This window comes from Paroedura picta, chromosome 12 (assembly GCF_049243985.1).
Source record: "Paroedura picta isolate Pp20150507F chromosome 12, Ppicta_v3.0, whole genome shotgun sequence".
Taxonomy (NCBI): Eukaryota; Metazoa; Chordata; class Lepidosauria; order Squamata; family Gekkonidae; genus Paroedura; species Paroedura picta.
The window spans coordinates 13957488-13974304 of record NC_135380.1 but is presented as its reverse complement, the minus strand read 5'-3'; the positions used below and the strand labels follow the sequence as shown (position 1 = coordinate 13974304).

Sequence of the window (16817 nt, the reverse complement as noted above, 5' to 3'; positions counted from 1 at the left end):
GAATTGTAGTCCATGGACATCTGGAGGGCCACAGTTTGACTACCCCTGCTATAAACCTTAGATTCAAGTGGGTAGCCATGTTGGTCTGAAGTAGCACAACAAAAATAGAGTCCAATAGCGCCTTTTAAAGACCATTTAGTTGGTCTTTTAAAGGCCATTTTAAAGACCATTTAGTTGGGGCATGCAACTAGTTTCTCTTAATTCTTTCTTCTCACAACTGGGAAAGGGTTTGCCATGAATTACTAACCTGGACAGCTTTATGTCTTTTTTGTGAACTACAACTGAACTCAAAAGGACTGATTAGCTGTTTTAGCCAACAATTATCATGTGGCAGAATTTGAATACTATGACACAGTCTACTAATTTCCCACTGATCAATCCTTTTCTGTGTATCGTCACTCTCATGATTCTTGCTCCCTTTGGCCCGAGGGAGCGTGCCTGCGCTTGAAAGCTCAAGCCTTGAAAACCAATTGAAGAAATCCCTATAAACCTTGCAATAACGGAGAATGGAAGCCCTTTCCGGCGGCCAGGGCAACCGGAAGTCGGGCGGAACGTTTTCCGCGGCGGACCGGAAGTGCTCGGCGCCGGGCACTCGGGGTTGCCGTGACAGCGGAAGATCCGAGCCTTCCGAGGGGCCGTCCTGAGGAAGGCGAGGCCTGCGAGGAGCCTCGTCCCGGTGTTGGCTGGTTCCGCGGCGCGTCCTCCCGGCGACCTCCCCGGCTCCGGCCATGGAGCGCGGCGGCGCTATGACGGACATGTACGACCAGGCGTTGCTGGGCATCTTGCAGCATGTGGGCAACGTCCAGGAGTTCCTGAACATCCTCTTCGGCTTCCTCTACCGCAAGACAGACTTCTACCGCCTCCTGCTGCAGCCAGGGGACCGGCTGGGCTTCCCTCCCGGCGTGGCGAAGAGCATGACTGTCAGGGTGGGTACAGGTGGAGCCAAGCGGGTAGCCACGTTGGTCTGGAGGGGCACAACACAAATTGGGTGTAGGAGTGGGCTTGGTCCCTCAGCCGGCCGGCCGCCTGGTCTGCGCTTCTCTCCTCCAAACGTGCGGCTGGTCTTTCTCAGAGCCTGCCTGGGTTTGGAGGCAGCCCCACGTTGAGAAACAAACTTTGGCTTGAAGAATGGGCTTTCGCTGTTGTTCAGCAGGAAATGCTTTTTATTGAACCTGTGCATTTGCTGGCAGGGGCTCATGGGAATTGTAGTCCATGGACATCTGGAGGGCCACAGGTTGACTACCCCTGGTTTAGTACATAAGGAATGGATTGTAGGAAGAGGAGGTGGGGTCCGCTGTGTCTGTGATCACGCTTGGATTTAAAGTCGTGCCACTTGTAGTGTTGTTTTATTTGGGGAGATGGTGTGTTGACATGCCACTCCCAGTTTTATCCTTGTAGCAACTCTGTTAGGCTGCAGGCCAGTGTGGCATACAGCTCCAAGTGTACATACAAATAGGTAGATTCGGTTATGCTTATGAAACCAGCGACTGTTGATGTGTGGTGATAAGAGTAGTGTGTTTTAGCTGCAGGTCTCTTTTGGATGAGAGATGGATGTGAAACCTGCTTACCAGTGGCATGCTAGTGGCATATTATCATTCTCACCCTGCATTCCCGTCCTATCATTAGTTTCCAAAAATGGCCCATTTCCAAACAGGAAATATTCCGATTGATGACGTGTATAATGTGCCCAAGGTAAATGTCAATTAATGCAGGAATCATTTTATTTTGGATAATGCTCTTTGACCCAAATAGGTCCCTTTAAGTTTACTTTTGCCCCTGAATTTATTCCTGGAAACACTGAAAAATACCATCTCTACTTTTGCATATTAAAATTCTCTGATGCAGCATCTGTCTAGGAGCTTATGTTTACCTAGTATTTGGCTCATTACGTTTTTTTCTTCCTAGTGTGGTTTCCAGTGGATCATTTACAGCCACTGCTTTAAATGGTTTACCACAGTATTAGGAATGTAAACAAGCAAGGTTATAGTAGTACTGTTGTTTTTCAGAAACAATTAGTACTTCTCTATAGTTGATTGATATATGATTTGCTATCTCATTTCCAGGCGTTCAGGAACTTTGAAGATTTGGCTCGTCATGATGATGAGAGAAGACAGCTCGAACTTGATGAAAAGTTGAAGAAGAGGAAGGAGGAAGCTGCAGCTGCGGCAGAGAGGAAGAAACTGCCGGTTGTAGCTGAGGAGGTTGAGATCAGTTCAGTGGCAGAGCAGGACTGTGCATCAAGTGATGGAAAGACTGCTGAAGCATCAGAGTCTGCAACCGTATCAGAGAGGGTAGAAGCAGAAGCTGCCAGCCCAGCAGCAACTCCCCCAGCAGCAGCTTGTGCTGTAGAAGCTCAGCCAGCAGAACCGCCAAAGTGAGTGGCTTCTATTCTTCTTGGTAAAATATTTTGCCTAAGTTAAGAAGAAGTGGTGTGGTCCAACTATGAATCTAGTTTAGCCTGTCGTTGTGTAAGCTTGGGTGGGGGTACCATTGCTTAAAGAGGTGGGACAGTTCAAGAAACATGTCCGTTTTGAGCAAGGGGACAGGCTTTTTTCCTGTGAGTTGGCCCAATCCAGCAGCCTTCCTGGGTGATTTAAAGAATGTGCCAGCAGCATTTCAGTCTGCATATGTTATGCATCTGTCAAAGGGTGGCTTTTCCTTGCTACCTGCCTGGAAGATGTAGAGGAGGGGTGGCTACATGCAAATGCGAGAGCTTGTCTTTAGACTCTGTAATATATCTGCCGAGCTAGTTGCTTCAGTGCGATGAGTCAAGTGCTATGAAGAGCCTTTAGGGAGAGTCTCTGTAATGGATGGCGGTGTAACCAAAAGGTCAAACATGTATTGTCCTCCTCCCCTCTGCCACCCCTTTGGGAATTCAAGCTTATCCTTAGAACCTCAAAGTTCTAGGTTGGGTGTTGCCTATATGTTGTGGAGCAAAGCTAATGTTTGTTTTGATTACTCATTAAAATAGGTTTAAAATATTTACTCTTGTCCTGCTTAGTTTCTAGCATAGTGCTGATGTGTCTTGTTTCTGAGCTTCTACCATAATCAAAAAGATAATGTTGGGAAGTTGTTGTTAGCCTTTGAAGGCAAGACTGGTCACAAACTCTTGTCATTAGAGATGAATTTGAGAAACAGGCACTTCTGAAGCTTGGGGGAGACAGAACTGTACCAGCCAGCATATCAGCTCCCAGCCTCTCATGAGCAAGTAGATATTTCTTGGTAGATATTTCTTATTACCCTGCCCTTGAAACAAACAGGGAGGGGCCAAGTGAAAATCGCTGATTTCCTACTCCAGGAACTATCTTTCCACTCCATGGCCCTTTATGAACAGCGCCAGATTCCATGTGCTGGCGCTGTGCCGTTGTGGCGGGGCACAATGCCCTGCTGTTTCCAGTGAACGCACAGGAGCGGGGCATGCTGGGTGGCCCCGGCATAGCGCGCGCTTTACACCGGGGCTAGGAAGCCCGGCCACGGTAAGTGCAGCTGAGCGGGCGGGAGAGGTGGGAAGGGGTAGGGGGTTACCCCTGCTAGCTCCGTGCCACAGGTCGAGGCTGGGCAGCCCGACAAGCCCGGCGCTGCTGATTATACACAGCGCTGGGCCACCGCAGCTCCGGCTTACCCGGAAAGCTCTGGAAGCTCCCGCGTTCACTTAACGCGGGTCTTCCAGAGCCCAGGGCCGGGAGGCACCTGCACTCGCGGCGGCAGCATGTATTATTATTATTATTATTATTATTATTATTATTATTATTATTTAGAACTTGGAGAACCTAAGTCATTCCAGTTGATGTTATTGGGACTGACTTTCCTGTAAAAGTGCTTAAATGTTCACAGAAGTCACTTGCACTGAAGAGTCAGTTGTGTGACTCTTATACACTCCCAAATTCTCAATGATAAAATAGTCTGAATTACTACTACTGGGGCCTGATAGGGTGAGTGATTTCTAAGCAAGTAGTTTTGGGGCACTTGAAGAACTGCAAGGATTATTTTTGTGTGAGCATTTGTGAGCTAAAACCTGTTATATTGCATGCATGGTTTTCAGCCGGTAGATATATGGGTCCATTAAAAAAGTGTAAACAGTGAGGGCAATAGACAGTGAAAGTTTTATGCAAAGTTAAAACGTCACAAGAAAAACCTAACTTCTAACCAATGCTAGAAGAACCAAAGCCATTACAATAGGAACAAATTGTCCCCTGCTGAAAGTCTAGTGGTGACACAAAGCACCCCCACCCCATGATATCTGAATAAACCTGGCTTTCTGCCAATCTATAAATGGTGTTTTATTCACTCTGGGAGTTTCTTAAGACTTAAGCAGAGGGACCAGCTGCTAATTAGAAAAAAGGGTATTGGTGAGCATGGTTTTTTGTTTATCTGGATAATTATAAACAAGTAACAGGTCTCATTTTGGTATCTCCTTGTTGAAAGTATATGAAGCTTTACTACAGTACTATTGTGGGGGATCTCTTAGAACCCAGTTATATATAGTGTCTTCTGCTCTGAAGGCTGCCTGCTTAATGCCAGCACTTGCCAATGATCTGCATCTCGTAGATCTGGGGTAGTCAACCTGTGGTCCTCCAGATGTTCATGGACTACAATTCCCACAAGCCCCTGTCATAGATGATCTATGTAGCTAGTTAGGATGTCATGTCTCTCTAGGATCATACAAGGGACTTCATACAACACCTAGTCCAGTTTCCTTATGAAGTCCAAAGCTAGAGTATTCATGACCAATGGCTGTCCAGACTCTGCTTGGAATACTCCAGCCAGGGAGAGCCTTCCTGCTCCAAGACCTAGTGATTGGTTTCTTTATTAAATTGACCTGTTGTACCGGACTTTGGAGAGAGCCTCTGTCCCTATGCTCTTTGGTATTCATGTTTAAACATAATTTGCTCTCTAAATCTGTTGCATACCCAGAAGACTGACTTCTAATTGTCTTTGGAAGTGCAGACTCATTTGTTAGAAGGAATATTTCATCTCGTAAAGGATCAAGCTGGAAGATGCTTTTCTAATGGAGGACTCTCACTGTGTGTCCAATGTTGTGTTTAGCAAAGTGGCTAAGAGGCTCAGTTGTTGGCCAGGTTCCTGGTTCAAATCATGGCTCAGCCGTTAACTTGCCTTTGGCCAAGCTCTGTTCTGTCTGTCCATTTGGTGTATGAGGAGGATGATAATACTAGACTCCTGTAAAAATTACTGAGTGCAAACATGCAAATTGCTGTGAAGACTCATAATGAGCTGTATGAATGACACTGGTTCATTCTAGCATGAAGAATAGTTGTGGAACTGCCTACAGTGTTGTTGCTTCTCATTTGCCAAGTGATTTGGCTTCTTCAAGTTCAGAACCACTGGGGATGTCCTTTCTTTTAAATGCATATATACATTAGATGGATGTATAGGAATTGCGCTGTCTGCTAATGGCATTCACTGAATAAACTGATTTTTTGTCAAAAACGCCTTCATCTTGTTTGGCTAATGAGAAGATATCCATTGCTGAAATATTTGTACTCGACACTGTGGGGAGACTGGCGTACAGTCTTGGTTTCTTCGACTTCCTTTGTCAGATCTGCTGTTGTGATCTCCATTTGCCACTGGGTGGTGTTGGGATCCACTTAGGATATCACAGGCTCAAATGCATATTGGAGAATCAGTAAATTCTGTGAGCCTTCCTTAGATGAAATCAGTTGACAGTACTTCATGAACAGTGTGCATGTTCAGCAACAAAAACATGCAGATGAGAATGTTTTCTTCCCTTTTTACCCGAAGATGAAAACATTTATTCATTTGGCATATGGTACATGGTTTGCAGTACAAATTATTGGGTTTAGACTGGAATAACTCTAGATAACATTACACTGTCAGCCTTTTGTTCTGATTAAGAGAAGGTTGGGGGTTTATTTTAGCTATAGATGATCTGATACCGTTCAAACTTTATTTGCTGTTTACACATATACAGCATGTCTCTATTTTGCACCTCATTGTATATGAAAGTATACTTTTGAATAAATCTAGTATGCTTTTTCTGGCTGCAGGAATGTGGCTTCTCACTCAAATTTGGGATGTTTTAAAATGATAGATGATAATGGGACAAGCAGTTCATGAAATGTGCCCTGTCAAAGTAGAGGTTTGGGGGCTCATGATTGTCAGCCAGTACTGAGCTTTTGGATTTACAGAGGGAAGAACTATCTATCCAGGTTTCTCCTGCTTCTTGATCACTGGACAGAATCAAATCCCTTAAATTTTCCAGGATTTTCTGTTTTCGGTTGGAAAAACTGAAATTAATATCTCATAGGCATAGTAATGGTGTTTTCATGCTTGTTTTATCAAAAGAATATCTCTTTCAACTCTAAATTAATGTGGGAAAAATTAATATATAGGATCTCTTCTGCTCATCTTCTTGAGCTTTGATGTTTAACAGAGGGAGTTTGTATAATTCTGCAGACCTCCAGTGGGTGATCAATCTGTGTGCTATTCCATGTGTCGCACTGATAAATCTAAAGCCTTTTCTGCTCATCTTGTTGAAGTTGGCAAGACTGTGAGTTTAAATCTTGATCAAACCCAGAGAACCATCAAAGTAAGCATAACTTGGTAGACACACAAAAGCCTCTCATTATCTTAGGATCAATATCATCTCTCCTTTCCTTCTGGCTTCTTTTGATTTCTATGCAAGACATCGTATCTTTGCAAAGCTCTGTTAACAAATGCCTTAGTTTAGTGAATGTAAATAGGTGTATCCCTTCTCCCCTTTTGACCTTGCCTAGGCCTCCATCTAGGTTTGCATCCATGCCTAGGTTTGCATCCATATAAGGTCTTTTGTAGGCTATGTCACTGTCTGATCCTTGTGACTCAAACTGGTGAAGGACCCAGGCAAGAGGGAAAAGAGTGCATATTTTGCAGCCATCTGTTTTGTTCATGACTGTGAATTTCACCCCGTTTTATGCCCAGACGTTCCCATCTGTCTTGACAAGCGGTTCTTTCCATAACTTGGGATGCCTGAGCTCAGATCCTTTTTTAAAATTTTGAGTGCCTTCCTTCTCACTTGGCCCTCTTTTTAGATTTTACTGTGCATATATTTGCCTCTTAGCATTTAAAATAGTGTCATGTGCACCACAGAGCAGTCTGCCTCCTTAGTTCTATTTACATTGTTTGATTTTGATTCTCAGTTCCACCTTCATACTTTACCTTTTTTTGTGTGTGTGCAAGGCTGAACTTCTATACTTTCCCCTTTTCTTGTGGCATTTCTGAAGCTGGTGTTATTTCTTAGCACTTAGAAGTGGGTGGCAATATTTGGACAGATGCAGTGAAGCCATCCATGGGTATATGAAGCTGGTTACAGTCCTAACAAATGAGGCTTAATATTATGATTTAGGGTTCTTCAATCTCGCCTCTCCCATCTTGTGAAGACAGTAACTTAAAGGATCCCATGTCTTGTTCCCATGTGCATTGCTTCTCTGCTGGGCCCTATAGCCAGATGATGCAACAAGTAAACCTAGAGCATGAAAGGCGGAAATGAGCACATAATTGTGGGGAGAGATGCTGAGAATGGTTTGGAAACTCACTGCAAGGGAATGCTAGGTGGGCAAGTGCTGGTGGGATGAATATGTACATGAAAAATCTGTTGCTGTAATCTTTCCAGACAGTTTACGGAGTTGTGCATGTTGCTTACAGAGCTATTGTGATTTGCCCAAGCAAAAAGATGCTTGCCAGAGTCAGTCTTCTCAGCATGAAAGTTACATGAACAAGAGATTGATTCTGTACCATGTTATGTCTTGGTCAAAACACAGCTCCCTGTTCCTTTTTCCGAAAGCTTCACTCAAGAAGAAGCTTTAACTGGATGAGTATTTTTGCAGGGTAGTGAAGATTGGCTGAGAAAGCAGAGACCTCTTTTCCAAGACAGTCACATTTGATTTATCTGGTTACCGCTGCAGAGGCACATGAGACAAAATGGAGATCAGGAATCCTGCGGTAGCGCTGCTCACTGAGAAACTGTTTTCTGTTTTCTTCTGGTGCCGCCCTACAAAGGAGCTTCCTAACCTAGGACCTACTTTAAGGTCTTGGTGCTCCTAGAAATACTGAAGGGTGGCATTAGAAGTAGCAGAACACTGCAAAGGGAAACAAGGCTGTGTTGATTGAAACTGAAGCCACGTGGAATGCAAGCCAAACTCAACTGTTTTGCCCTCCGTGTCAGGGGAGACTAGTTGAGACTGCTACATGGAGCAAAATTAGGTCACACAATTAGAACAGATGAATTAATACACCTTTGTGACCCACTTGTGGCTTACTCCTCTTCCAAAAGTATTGCATGCCTGGAGGGTTCCCATGACCTAGAACTGGAACACTAAAGGGTGTCACATCACTGAGCACCTGTTCTGTAGCCTGGATTTGTCCTGCAAGTGGCTGGGTTTTATTCATGTTGATAGTTTGCAGCTGTCTCGTGAATACTGCATTTAATGAGCTCTGCAGGAAGATCTCTTTTGCTTTGGAAGAACTACAACAGAGGTTCAGTTCAGAGGTGCCACACTGGCCACATATCTCTGAATAGATGGCTGCCATAATGGGGTTCCAGACATGTCATTAGCATCAATAAATTTTGATGCTCTATCCTGTAGTGGGTAACACCAGAGTTTGGTGGAGCATGCTTTTGGACTGACGCATGCTTTTGGACTCCTTAAGTTTTAGGATTCCCCAGTTGTATCAAGGATCCAGAAACTGCATAGCTCAGTGGGCTGGGCATAGCTGATACTTCTGCTTGGACTCAGAGGAGTCACAACAGACTGCATTAAGGAACCCCAAGACCCCATCTCGTGTTCCTTGACTTGCAGCTGCTGGAGCTGTTCCAGTAGGTTGCAGCAGAACTGTTATGATGTCCCCTGTGAGTTTAGCAAGGGCATGTCTCCTTGCAGCTCAAAGAGGAGTTTAGGCTGAAGTAATGGAAGACTGACGCTGATCACATACTATATATTTATACAAATGTGGGTCACGCAGCAGGTGCTTCAGAGAGGCCTTACCTCAGCTAGTTCCTAAATGACAATTGCTTGATGGTGTACAAGTGGCTTAGATGCTAAGACAGGAGAACCTGACCATTTATGGATATTTGTGTGACTTTCATTGACTTACAGGAGAGAGATGATATCCTGGAAATACAATGCAGGCATGATCATGTAAGGTACTGTCTAATACTTTTTTTCCTTGCCATTTTCTTGTCTAGCAGATACAGCTCACATGTCTTTGTTGCTTTGTTGTACATCTCAGTTATAGCTAGAGGGCAAATCAAGGAAGCACAAGTGAATTCTCCCTTGTGCGATTGCCCCCTTGCTGTTCTTTTTGCTTATGATACTGTGAAGATTCGTTTGATTATCCCGCAGTGTCTCTTGATGGCTTGTATTCTGTCACAAAGCAGAATGGTTGCAGAGAAGAGGGATCATGTTAGTAGCAAATCTTTGCACAATGCTGGCGCTTTTACTCATATTATGGGAAAATCAATGTCTTGGCTGGTCAAAGTTAATAACTTGGAATGTATACACAGTAGCTAGATTTTTGTTCAGACCTGTGCCTTGGGCAGCATCCCCCCAATCACTATTAATATAGTATGTGCTTATATAATATAGCATGTGCTTATCTTTCCCAAATAGCTCTACTGAGTACATCCTCTCAATGCTATGTATTAAATTACACCGAGAATGATCAAGATTCTTCATTGAGCTTTGTAGACAGGCACATTTTAAACCAGATCTCTTCACAAAACAAGCATCATTAACCTAAACATTATGTCTTAAAGCCCTGGTGAAATAATTGTGTTTTCATTCTATTGCCTAAATTCCATTACTTGAGAGGCCTTCCTTGGTGCACATTTCATAGACTTGGCTCCTCAGTAAAGAATTTCCTGCTATGAGCTCATCTAACAGGTTGAAAATAAAATTGCCAGAATGGAGAATCCCTCATGTTTATGTAAGGGCAGGGCACGGACATAGGAACCTGTCTTATATATTGATCCATATGATTGACGTTTTTTTTGGTCAGTAATATCTATTCTGATTGGTCAAGTGTCTCCAATGGAGAAGGGTCTTTCACAGCACCTGCTCCCTGAGACCGTTTCACAACACAAAAGCCAGGGATTCAATCTAAAGCCTTAAGCACAGAAAGCACATACTGTTCCACTAAGCCACAGTGACTACAGAAAATGTTCCCTCAACTTTGGAGTTATGACGACCTCTTGTCACGCATAATCAAAAGGTAGCGTTCACCGATGGAGAAAGCACAGCTATTTATAAATCAGGTATTTTTAGCCACAAAATATTTAGCATTGTCAGATGTTTTTTTTGTACACAGTATGTGAGTTTGTCAAGAAAATGACAGACAGGTGACCAGAAATGCCCAAGATTGCTACTTGCCATTGGCCTATATATTTTAGAAGAGGCTGTTGTTTTTAATTTAGCATGGGTTTCTAGACATTAGGCACATTTCTTTTTAAGACAAGACAAAAGTACTCCGAATAGGTACAATCGTATTGAGTTAAAACAGCAACACATCCTCAGGAACAACTAACAAGCTGTTCTGTCCATCGTCACTTTCCTCTTGCGTTCTCTGTTGAAGGTAAAGTTTGGCTGAGCCTGTGCAATTCATATTGGGGCCTTGAATGTGTCCTGTCAAGTGCACCGCATGCTCCTTTTGGCACATCTAAGTAGGCCAGCCCCAGCTATCGCTAGGCAGATTCCGACAGCGTCTGCCGAGTTTGGCTTTCTGATAGGCTTGTCTTGCCACCTCTCGCCATGGTATTGAATTAGAGCGTCTCAGTTGCGAATGTTCAGCCAACTGAGCAGGCTGGCACATTTAAGGCAAGTTATGAAGGAGTAGAGACTTTACAGTTGGATGTATGTTGATATAGTGGAGCAAAGACGATAAGCTTCATTGTGTTGTTTAACACAGCTGTGGTATCGTGAACAGTCGAGAGGTGGCCATTTGACATCCTTTTGGTACTTTCTGATTTGCTCACGGAGCCTAAATTAGTTGCAAGTCTGTGACGAAGGGATTGTTATTGGAGGAAAGCATGGCTGACTGTAAATCAGCTTTGGGCTATATTGCAAAGTCAAGCATTTTACACACACTTGCATAGTTGCATTTCTATTCATAGGTGTATATATTCTCTTTTGCAGGCATGCCTTTCTGCCTTCCTTTTATATTAGGAATGTTGTGATTTGGAAGCTCTTCCAAAAGAAAAGGCGCTGGAGCAATTTCAGAAGATGCAATTATATACTCTTTTTGCCTTCTTGGTATCGTGGGAATAAAGTGGCTTCTTGACTCCATTATGGCGACATTTCTCCCCTGATAAAGAGGATGTGAAGCTTTGTTGCCATTTCTTGGAAATGTCCATCAAGAACGGTGTCATGGATACAAGAGACTCAACATTTGTGATATGATGCTGGGATGGGGAGGAGCAATAGGGGGGAGGCATTGGATATCAATAAATGCAACAAAAATAGTCTCCTATCTTGTCTGTGGTCAGATGGGGAAATGAAATGGCTTCAGTGAAACAAGTAAATACGTTTCTGTCCCACATTTCTGCTCCCCCCCCTGAACTCTAATTGGGATATGTAGGGATTCCAAAAGACCTCCCAGCAAGCACTGACGAGACCTTGATCTGCTTAGCTCTAGCAAAGTTGCCATATTCTATCCTCCAGACATATCCGGGGCTTATAGAGAATGCAATCAGACTTTTGTACTTCACAATTGGGCAATTGCTCCTGATGCCCTTCCTTTCCACTGTAATAATGAGACCTTGACTACAGCTGTATAATCTCAACTAGGGCCAGACTGTCAAGAGCAAGAAGCTTAATCAGCTGTCAGAACTCTAGATGTGGCCGCTGAGCTCAAACACATCAGTTCTTCCGGCTTGCAGTTATTTCCTTTTGGGATCTGGGTGCCTAAGTTTGGAAACGAGGCCACGAAGTCCAACTTAAACATTGCTGGACCTATATTTCCTGTTTCTCTTGCTGCTTCCACTAACAAAGAGGAAACTCGTGTGCTGCAAGAAGATGAAAGGGTGACAGGTCTAAATAAAACATGGTTGCTTCACTAGATTCCGTTCTCCTCAAAATGGGGGGGGGGGGTGTCAGTAAAAATCTTTTCCAAAACAAACTCCAGTCCTGTGAATGCAGCATTATCACTCCCGAAGTGGGTCATTCAAGCTAATTCCTCTTGCGTATTGTTTAGGGTTATATTGGTTTGAATTGCTCTTGGAGGGAAAACTAAATTTGTCCTCTTGAGCCTCCAAACAGAATCTGCTGTAATGTTTTACTTACTGTTTTAAAAGCATCTTTTCAAAGAATTTTCAAAGAATTTGGAGCTATGCAAACGTTTGGTGTCCTGCTACCCTTGGCCCAAATTTCAGTAGCAGTACAGTCCATTAGTGACTGCATGGAGTTCTTTTGCCTGCCAGAAGCTGTTCTTTAATTTAGTAGGTCCTGTGGCCAGCTGTGCCATAAATAATTTGAGGTAGGTTGCTTTCTTTCTTCTGCTGCATGTTAACCGTGAACACTGTGTGTGTTTTCTGAGCACACGTATATTCTCTGAAATGGAAAATGTTAGGTTTTGAAGAAAATCAACCAGATGTCCAGGGTAGAAGTAGGAAATCTAAGGTGGGAACTTTGATTCTCGAGAGCTTGTACCCTAGACATCTTGTTGATCTTTAAGATGCTGCTGCACCCTAATCTTGCCCCTCTACTATAGTCCAACATGGCCACTCACCAGAACCTGCAAGAAAAAGTGTGCCTAGTGAAAGTATGCATATCTGTTGAGAAAATTTGTCTTTCAGCTCTTCAGATCAGCCGGAGGCAACACACAACAATAGCAGAAAATCAAATATACAATAAAAACTAAACAACTCAAACAATCAATAATAATTTTAAAAACTGCTAATAAAAACCACCACTAAAAGCAAGCTAAGGCATAAAAACACATAAAAAGGAGCTGTCTAAAGTGATACTGACAAAATAGTCCTTAGGCTTTCCTTAGCAGGCTGTGAGGGCACAACATGTGCAGCTGTAACTTTAAACCCTGCCCTGGGCCCAGCCTATCATGTTACAGTATTTATGAATCTCAGCAAGGTCAACCCTGGCGGGTATTTGGATGGGGGGTCTCCATGGAGTCCCAAGATAATGCGGAGCCAGATAATGGCAAACCACCTCTGAAGTCTCTTGCCTTGAAAACCCTATAGAGTCACCCTGTCAGCTGTGATTTGATAGCAGTTTTCACCAGGAGCAAAGAGGGGTTGGAGTAATTGAACACACTCACACATTTGTCCATGGGATCAAGTTACCAGAGATGATAAAGATATTGGCAATCGGAGTGGTGAAAAGAGTCCTTCCGTGGGGTTCTGCATTGACAAGAAGAGGGAAGGAGCCAGCTTGGAGGTGTTCATGTTTTCTCAAACATCTGCAAAATAATCAGTGGAATAATGCAAAGGCCTGGGATAGCCTAGAATCTGTATTTATAACCTTTGGAGGGTCACCAAACCCCTGGACCTTTTTCTAGGGACAGCGATAAATCAACCAAATTGTGAAAGAGGATTCTAGCCTGTTTCCTAATGTGAATAGATTCCGGCTTTGTTGTTATGAACCTCTTATGAGATACTCCCTCCATATGTGTTAAATTTTTGTTCCTGGAGCTGCTTTCCCATATTGTGGAGACCTGAGTTGAGCTAGGCCAGCAGCTCTTGCTTGCTGTATCCCCCCTCATTGACAACTTCTGCTTCCTAAGACATTTACACCATAGAGGCGTATTCTTAAGATGGAACAAGCAAAGTGTTGACATTGCAACTTAACATAATGACTGTTGATATGCTGTGAAACAGAAAGCTCTGATTCATTGAACCATTTGGACTCGACCAGGCCTTATACTGGACACCATCTTTGGCTCACACACGGAACTGGCACTGGGATGTACCTGATGTGCCAGTTAATGGTGTGTAAAGGACATTCCACTGCCAGAACAGAGGGAATGTTTATGGAAGGCCTGCTGTGAAAGATCTGGTTTTAGTATTCTGTGCCAGAGACTTGTAGGATATTGTTGAAGAGTGGGTTAAAATATGGAGTGCAACGGTTAGGGCTCTAGTCTCAACAAGGCAGAGAAGACCTGCAAAGAGTAGAAAAATCTCTGTAAAACATTCCTTAGCCCAGGGGTAGTCAACCTGTGGTCCTCCAGATTTCCATGGACTACAATTCCCATGAGCCCCTGCCAGCAAACACTGGCAGGGGATAATGGGAATTGTAGTCCCTGAACATCTGGAGGACCACAGGTTGACTACCCCTGCCTTAGCCCTCTTCTTTCAGAAGAAACACTAATCTTTTCTATCGCCCACGTATCTCTAATCCAGCCTTTCTCAACTTTTTTGCCACTGAGAACCCCCTGAAACATTCTTTGAGAAACCCCAGAAGTGGCACGATCGTGTAGAATATGATTGGGAAGCAGAGCTGTGTACATGCCCATCCAGGGCCCTTCCCACCCACTCCAGGCTCATTATTGGCAGATGGGGTAGGTTGACATGACCATTTATGGTCATATCACTAGATATGTTTTTTAAAAAATTTTAAAAAATTAAAACATATGCAACATATGCAATTAACTCCCACCCATTCTGGAAACCCTTCTAGGGCTATCGGAAAAACCCAGGCCCTGCTCTAATATGTATGTTCTGTGCCATGCACTGACTGACTGTTGCTCGGCACTTGAGTAAACAGGCTTCCTTCTATTGCTGTGAATGATCAGAGTCCACTCGCTTATTTTCCCTGCTGCGATTGTGTCCGAACTGTTAATTCATTAACTGGGCCTTTAGTTACTGCAGTGCATGTGTGAAAGGGGTGGTTTGAGATGTATGGCACCTGGCTATTTGTTCTTTAGCTCACAACACTTGGGAGTTCTAGATGTTTTTGCTTTCCTAGGGTCTGTAACATTCCAGAGCAAGCCCTGAGATTCTGCCTAATCTGATGTTTGTTTAATGGGGAGTAACAGAGGTAATGTGTACGTAACAGCATGTGATTCTTGAAGAATGGAAATAGCACAGCGTACATTTGCAGGTATGCTGATGTTCATTTTAGTACATCTGTTACTTGTTCTCATTGCAAAAAATGAAGCAACAAGATTTATTGCCGGCACCATCCCTCAAGTAGCTTCTGATTTTCTGGAAGGCGTACGGACAGGTACTTGGAGCAGTTTCTTAAAAGATGCAATATTAATTCCCTTCAAGCTAATTCACCAGTTGCAAATGGGAAAGTGGCCCCTTTGGTTTGCTTAAAAGTGGCAAATATTACAAGGGAAAGTTTTTTTTTTAAAGATACTCCTTTAATTGGGGTGGGTGGGGGAGTGTGAGTCATGATTTCAGGGTTTTCCAACCAGTTGCATGTCCTATAAGGAAAATTCCACACCACAAGCTTCATCTAAACTTCAAGGGTGAAGGCCTTACCAACTGTTGCTCATTGGCCCCTGGTCTAATGGAACTCCTTACCTTGCTGCTTCTTCCAATTGCCAGTAGATGGTGCAAGTGTATCCTTTATAGAGGGGGACTTCTCATGCCAATCCCATTACGCTTATTAAGCAACTGTGCATGGATTTTACAGGGACAATCGTTTTGTGTCGCAGCAAAGACCACACAAAATCTTGAGACACTTGTGAGGGTAATATATTTGTTGTGGCATATAATTTTGTGGGCCTGAGCTCACTCTGTTAGGTGTATGAAATGGTCTCTTAAGTGAGCACGCTTATATATAGATATAGCCAGAAGAAAAAAATAATTGCCCCCCCACACACACAAATGGAGACACTAAAAAGCTAGTGTTTGCAGCTGTGTCGCAATATACTGTATACATTTTGTGCCTGGGACGGAGTTCTCTCTGACCCTTGAAAGCTCATAACTTTGTAAACTTTTTTAGTCTTTGATATATCGCAGAACTCATTGTTTGTCTTCGTCTTCAGTCATTACTGTAGAATTGTCTGTAATGACCTGACTGATTAATCCTGAGTCTACGGCTGCTCTGCACCATAGATCCGGAAAGGAACACTGTATAGGATACTGTGATGAACAAGTGTTCAAAATGTGGCAATTGTAGTTGGTGAAATCTGTACATCTGATGAAGCCCATATTGAGTGGCAGGACTTGCTGTGATGCCAAATCAGGGGTAGTCAAACTTCGGCCCTCCAGATGTCTATGGACTACAATTCCCATGAGCCCCTGCCAGCGTTCGCTGGCAGGGGCTCATGGGAATTGTAGTCCGTGGACATCTGGAGGGCTGCAGTTTGACTACCCCTGTGCCAAATGAATAAGCTGCTGTCTGTTTATTCTTCTTGATAGAAGATAAACAGAAGAAGCAAACAGTGTTGTCCTCTCAAATGGGTGATCTTCAGCCCTTTTCCTCGTGTCAGGTGGGAGCATGGTTGAACGCAGCCAAGTGAGCCTTCTGAGTACTGGGGCTGAAGCCATATCTCTGGAGGAAGAGTCAGCAGAGTGTCTGCTCACTTTAATTTGCTTCTTAGACAGACACAATGCTTGTACTTGTAGAAGCTTAGCTAGAGGCTTCTTGTCTCCCAGCAGAAACCCTATATAAGTGGCTATCTCCTCCCAGTGGAATGACTGGCATCCCCCTATAATTGCACCATAGTAAGCAATGCACAGGTTAAGTGCTGCAGCAGAGTAAACCTTTCTACTAAGTGCATCAATCTTTCACCCTTCCCTATTGGCTGGCAATGAACGTGCATCTGTACACTGCTTTGATTGCATCTCTTCTGCTATTAGGGGTGATGCCAGAGGATGCCAGAATAAGTAGGATTTTGTC

At 43.6% G+C, this 16817-nt stretch overlaps 1 protein-coding gene across 1 annotated transcript in view; it reads left to right on the top strand.

The window, feature by feature from the left end:
* Positions 1 to 567: 567 nt before the first annotated feature.
* The window catches only part of NUDCD3 (NudC domain containing 3), a 53628-nt gene continuing 37378 nt past the window's right edge, over positions 568 to 16817 (top strand). The window contains exons 1-2 of the mRNA XM_077305792.1: positions 568 to 926; positions 2064 to 2374. Coding sequence (XP_077161907.1) covers positions 729 to 926; positions 2064 to 2374 — 509 coding nt within the window. The 5' untranslated portion in view covers positions 568 to 728. The remainder of the gene's footprint in view (positions 927 to 2063; positions 2375 to 16817) is intronic.